Here is a 6,813-nt window from a genome sequence, read left to right as displayed (position 1 = left end):
GAACGTAAATTTTTGAAATTTTGGATGTGAATCTTTAAATTTGTTTTTTCAAATGTGAATTTTTGAATTTTAGATTTCAACCTCTAAAAATTTTTAAATAAGAATCTTTGAGTTTCAAATATGAATATTTAAATGTTTGATGTAAATCTCTAAAATTTTAAAATGAGAATCATTGAAATTTGGATGTGAGTCTCTAATATTTTTTGAATGTAATTTTTGAATTTTTTGATATGAATCTCTAAGATTTTCAAATGCAAACATTTGAATCTTGGATGTGAATCTCTAAAATTTTTAAATGTGAATCTTTGAAATTTGTGAATATTTGAATTTTTATGAATCTTTTAGAATTTTTGAATTTTTGTGAATTTTGAATCTTTTTCAAAATTTTGAAGTTTTTGCAAGTCTTTGAATCTTTTACAAGTCTTGAATCTTTTGCAAACTTTTGAATTTTTGCGAATCATGAATTTTTTATAAATCTTGAATTTTTTACAAATCCTTGAATCTTTTGTGAACCTTTCAATCTTTTGCGAATCTTAAATTTTGCAAACTTTTGACTTCTTGCAAATTATTGAAATCTTGCGAATTTTTGGATTATTGTGAATCTTTCAATTCTTGCTTTGAGACCTTGTGAATCTTTGAAATCTTGCTAGCCTTTAAATTTAATTGTGAATCCTTAAATTTCAAATTGTAAACCTTTGAATTTCAAGTTATGAAGTTTTAAAAAGTGTGCAAATTGCGAATTTTTATTTTAGATGAGCATTTCTAAATTTTTATTTTGAGTCAAATCTAAATGAAATGGATGTGTATGTCTATGCTTAATTTTTGTTTCATAAAAAATATGCCAAAAAGTCAGTTGTAGACATCCAATTTATCTGAATTTTTTTTTATATATTGTTAGGTCTCGAAATTCATTTTGATATTGGGCTTTAAAAGTTATTTTTAAAGACCAAATGTAAAGGTTCAGAGTGTTTTTATTTTTATTTATGTTATATTATTTGGTAAAAAAACACATAAATTTTCATTTTTTTAAAAGATTGTAATTTGTTTAGATTTAAAATTTAAAGATTGAGTTTAATTTTGATAATTCTTGGGAATCAAGTTTCTGTGAAAGGAAAAGAAATTTTCATAGGATTTTGATAGATTTAGTTGGCATTAAAATTTTCCAAATTGAAAATAGATTCAATCCCTAACCTTTTATAACAAGCCCAAATCTCAATAAAAAATCACCAACAATCAAATAATCAAGAAGCAAAAGAAGAAGCAATACAATCGACAATCATCAAGCAACACAAAGTTTTGAATTTAGAAGAAAAAGTTCTCAATCAAAAGGAGAAAAAAAATCACCAAGCAAAAAGAGAGAGAGCCACATATATAATATTAAAGCAAAAAGAGTGAAGCAAAATTTTTTTTGGTAATAGGCGTTATTTCAAGATGGTCCAAGAGCATTACTGAGGTATATTTTCTTTTCTGTGTTATATTTATTTGTTGTTTAATGTGGTTTGAGGTAATATTTGTGATAATAATTTTTATGACATATTTTTGTTTGGTTAGTTTTTTCTTTTTACTTATTTTTTTATTCCTTATTTTTTTATTGAGGTTTGATTATTTTATTTGCTTATTGATTTATTGATTTAATTGATGTAAATAAAAATTAAATTACATTTTTTAGAAAAATGTAAATATATTATTTTATAATTAGAAAGTTGTAAATATAATTGTATCATTATTTGTAATTAATATTTTGTAAATAAAAAGAAATAAAAGCATTTGAATTAAGATATAGATAGAATAATATGTGACTAATTTTGTTCCAATTTTGGCCATTGTGAAAGTGCTAATACATTCTTTGCACATAATCCACTCTTAAACTTAATTATGATGATATAGACCAGAACTTATTTTTTTTTATGGATACTTAGTTTAAACTTTGGATAATTAATGAATAGATTTACATAGGTAACTGATCACACTTAAATAAAAAAAATTGGTAATAAATTCATAATTTTTATGTCTAATAGATATATTTTCAAACTTAAATATTATGATATATATCCCACACATAATACGCATTTGTGAATGCAACCATATCACAAAAAGTAATTGAAACTGAAAAAGAAAAGAAATGTCCTTGTAGGCTGTCTCTTGTTTTCTTCCCTTCACGAAGAGATTTCATAAGGAAAACATTATGAATCTATATTTGACGTTTTGTTAATGTAAAATTATTATACATTATCATTATTATACAGTAACATTTTATAAAAAAATTATTTTAAATATATTTTAAAAATTAAGTGCATTTACCTTTTAAAATCTTAAAATTTTAAAATTAATTTTTAGGTGATGTTATTATATGATAATAATGTCTAACATTTATTTGTTGATAATACACCAAGTAGTTAGACTTATAAAATGTCAAAGAAAAAAAGGTAAGAATTTTCATTTTATACATAAAATAGAGACTAAGCGCCTCTTCTTGTCGCAACAGTGCAGACATCACATGTTTTATGCACTAGGGAAAACCAATACTTTGCCTTTGGTATATAAAAAAAGGGTCCTCCAAACATGGCATGTTTGAAATTAAAAAAAAAAAAAGAGAATTCGAAATTTAAATCATTTAATTTTTATAATTATTTTTAAAAAATAATATTTAATAAATTTAAAGTTTGAATTTTAACACCTATAATTATTTTGTTTATCTTCCGGTAACATCCTTTTGTGTACCAAAAGATTAAGAGGGGAAGGAAGGTACAAGGAGAATGTAATCAAATCTAGAAGGGAACGTTTTGAAAATTTTTGTAATATTACAGTATAAAGCTCCGTTCCTTCAATATAAAACTCACATAGTCACACCCTCCTCAACTTGATTTACTATTACGAATTCCCTTCATGGTTTAAATATTAATGTATATGCTACTTCCAAGTTGAAAGTTGAAACCTGAAAGATGCTAAGGAGTAATGTTTTTTCTTCTATATATATATGCCTAGGAAAAATATTTAGTCCCAAATGGGCTCAACCTGCATTTCGTTGTAGTCACTCATCAGCTCGGCATGATCAACTCCACAGAACATTGGCTCTGCCAACAAAAGAGCACCTGTCAATTCCATCCACATCTTGGGAGAATCCAGCGGAAACTCATTGATAGCCTGAATTTGACTCTGTGACAGTCCGACCCTAATCGGACCAATTCTCCCACCAGCAGCTGCACCCACCTCCGAACTTATCTTTGGTCTTCTAACCCTCAATGCTGCCTCTTGAGCTGCCATTTGCACGTCTTCCGCAGTTGAGCTAGCCGGGCGTGGAAGGCTGTCAACCAACTCCGGAAAGTTAAGTCGAGCGGCTCGCCCTCGGAAATGTAATGCCGCCACATCATAGGCTGCAGCTGCCATTTCAGCTGTCTCATAGCTTCCTAGCCATATTCGGGTCTTCTTCCCTGGCTCGCGAATTTCAGACACCCATTTCCCCCATTTCCTTTGGCGTACACCTCTGTAATTAGATGGACTAACTCTTGCATGATGGTCAACTTCATGTTCCATTTTCTAGGCTATGCTGAAGAACAAAGTGATCAAAGAAGATCAGAAGAGAAAGACCTGTGGCTTTGTATATATGGATTGGGGGAAAAGAGTGAGTGTTTCAATGGATATTTATAATAGAAGAGGTGATGGTGAGGGGTGGAAGAAGTGAACTTCCGAGCAGCTACGCGCAGTGGGAAGTGGCTGTCATGCCTGCGTGGAACAATTTTTTTTTTTTTTTTTAGAATGATGCAATCACATCCAAATTTCCTCTATTTTTGTTTTTCTGGTTCATTTTTTAAAATATATGTAAATTTTTAATGGCTTTTCAAATGGTAGGTGTGTATCTTGGGATTCAACCAAAAACACAAGTCTTCTCTTTTGAAATTTCGTGCCATTCCATCAACACAGTGAGATTCACAGCCAGCAGTCAATGCTATACAAAAATAAGCACGTGGTAATTGAATTTAAGTAATAGAATTTTCATAATTTTTAATTTTTTAACCGTGTGATTGCGACATTTTCTACATTCACATTTGTTTCTTAAAATAATAATTAAAAAATTATATATGTAAATAAGGAAGTGAAATATAGTAGTTCCAACCACTATTAGGTTGATTAAGATGTTGAAAATTTAAATCCCAATAACTAGTTTGGTATTGACATGATAATTTGTATATTTATATTTCATATATATTGTGAGTCAAATATATGTAAAACATGAAAATTATACTATTGCAATTGATGTTAATATATTAAATATAAAACATATTTTTTTAGTTTGTTAAATCAAAATACAATTTTTTTTTAAAATTTTAAATCATGTTGTTTTCATTTTTTTTTCACGTCTAAAATTGTCAAGTTTTATACTAACTTACTGTGAGGTTAGAAGAACTGCTCGTTAATTTATATTATTAGTGTAATAAACTTTTTGGTTTTTTATATATAATACTTGTGGTTTATACTAAGGGACGCAATCCTATCTTTCTTTTCATAAATTTAAAAGAAATCGACATTTAATTGTGGTTGATTAATGGAATACATTCTTAAGAGGTAAAATTTTATAAATTTAAAATTTAAATTTTAATATCTATAATCATTTCTCTTATTTTTAAACTGTGATTTTCTTTATTTAAAACAAATCCACTCTCATATTTTAGATTGAAATCTAATTAAGACTTTCAAACTTGAAGTCTTAAAAATTTTTTTTCCTTAATTTTGCAAGTCCCATCTTTGTTAGCTAAAATTTTAAAATCTTAAAAAGTCAATACATTTAACCCTGAAAATATATTTAAAATTAATTTTTTTTATAAAATGCAATTGTATGGTTCATAACTGACAGCACATTAAGTATAAATCTAATAATATCATAACTGATTTAATTCTATCTAATTGGATTAGCAATGTCACAACACGTTATTGAAAGAAAAAGAGAGCATAACATTGATATTTTCCATTTTTTTACGTTTACATATGGTAGGTGTTACATAAAATTGGGATCCTTAATTGAGAGATGTGATAGAAGCACTATTTAACTTTCTAGACCCCTCCTACCACTTCTAATTCCTTCCACCCAAGTCCGGATTATCCATTTTCAATTTCCTATTGAAACACGCAAATGAAATTTTCTTTTGTGTGTAAAATAAATCATATCATGGGACACGAAACCTTAATTTATATAATTACCTTTTAGAGGTGATTTTTAATAAGTTTAGACTTCATTATAGCATTTATAATTGCTTCTCTTATCTCTAAGATACAATCTTTTATGTATAAAAAAATAATCGTGTTCTGATTTTTAATTATAAAAATTAGATATTGTAATATGTTTTTTTTAATCCATTAAAAATGTATTGGGCTTGAATTACATAAACGGAAACAACTCTCTTTCACCCTAAAATTCTATATCACACTGTCCCAGGAATTGAACGTTAAACCTTTATATTATGTTTGGTCGAAGGAACGAAAATAGAGGGAAGGAAAAATATGAAGAAAAAATGTAAAAGGAGAAGGAAAGTCTTTTTTTTTTTTTTTTCATTGTGTTTGATATAAAAAACTAAAAATAGAGAAACAAAAATTAAAGGTAAAATTGTAAATAAATCATTTAATTTAAATAACAAGTGCATTTTCTCTCAATTTGCAAGAATTAAATTAAAAAAAGGAAGAAAATGAAAAAAAAAATTATGGCCTTTTCACTCATTTTTAAAGTTGATAATTTAAAACACGATACGATGACATGATACGAAATGGTATGAATAAAAGACACAGAGATAATATGACTTAAAATTTTAGAAAAATTATAAACAAGTTTAATAAAACAAAAAATATATATTTTATGTTTTCACATCTATATAAATTATAATATACGATTTTTATGTAAAACATGATAAAAAAAATAATTTACACAATACAATGATATGAATTGTTAAGTCTACTTTTTTCGTTTTCTTTGGACTTTCTTTACTCTCAAATAAAATGTTAAGCAATGCTGACAATTAAGAGTTGGAATATTGTTTGTCTCACTGGGGATGTATTATTTCTTATATATATATATATATATATATATATATATATATATATATGGCACCACTTTAACATTTTTTTTTTGTTGGTAAAGAAACATGCATGTTCTCTAATAAAATGATTATTTGATTAATTCTCTAATAAAATTATTACATATCAGATTTTGGAAAAATGGGTACCTTAATTTGGGAAGGCAAAGAAAAATTAATCCTAGCTATTTGAAGTCAATGCATAAAAACAATCTATTTCAAAAATCTTAAAAACACATCTGAAAATTATCAAAAACAACATATATTCATTTATGTAATTTGCAAATGAAGTAATCTTTACATGTTAATGTAAATTTCAGTTAATATACAGTCTGTTAGTTTATTTAGTTGTAAAATAGATAATAATATTTTCAATAATAGATAAAATAAAAAGTATTCACTTGTGATAACAAATACTAGTATATATAAAAGCATAGATACTTGAAAATTTTTAAATTGACTAAAATGATCATTATTATTCATTATATTTCTAAATTGTCAATATAAATATTTATTATTAATATATTTTGTCTGATTTATAAGTTAAAAATTAATTTCATTAAAATATTTTTTAAATGGATTTATTTGCAAAAATTAAAAAAGTTTAAGTTTACATTAAATTACTTTATTTTTAGAGTTTTAATTTTTCATTAACCTTAAAAAGTAAATCGTTTAATTTAATTAGAAATAAAAAATTAAATTATTTTATTATCAGAGTTTTAACTTTTTGTTAACATTAAAAAATTAAAAA

The 6,813-nt window shown here is 25.7% G+C and overlaps 1 protein-coding gene across 1 annotated transcript; it reads right to left on the bottom strand.

Annotated features, from left to right (window-relative positions):
- Positions 1 to 2,637: 2,637 nt before the first annotated feature.
- LOC111288242 (ethylene-responsive transcription factor ERF022-like) lies at positions 2,638 to 4,029 on the bottom strand. The gene has a single exon (XM_022879045.2). The coding sequence runs from the start codon at positions 3,532 to 3,534 to the stop codon at positions 2,995 to 2,997; it is 540 nt and encodes a 179-aa protein (XP_022734780.2). The 5' UTR covers positions 3,535 to 4,029; the 3' UTR covers positions 2,638 to 2,994.
- Positions 4,030 to 6,813: the final 2,784 nt, after the last annotated feature.

Source organism: Durio zibethinus, chromosome 4, assembly GCF_047325235.1.
Source record: "Durio zibethinus cultivar Kanyao isolate XHJ-2024 chromosome 4, ASM4732523v1, whole genome shotgun sequence".
Lineage (NCBI taxonomy): Eukaryota > Viridiplantae > Streptophyta > Magnoliopsida > Malvales > Malvaceae > Durio > Durio zibethinus.
The sequence above is the reverse complement of the archived record's forward strand: the minus strand, read 5'-3'. Positions and strand labels throughout refer to the sequence as shown.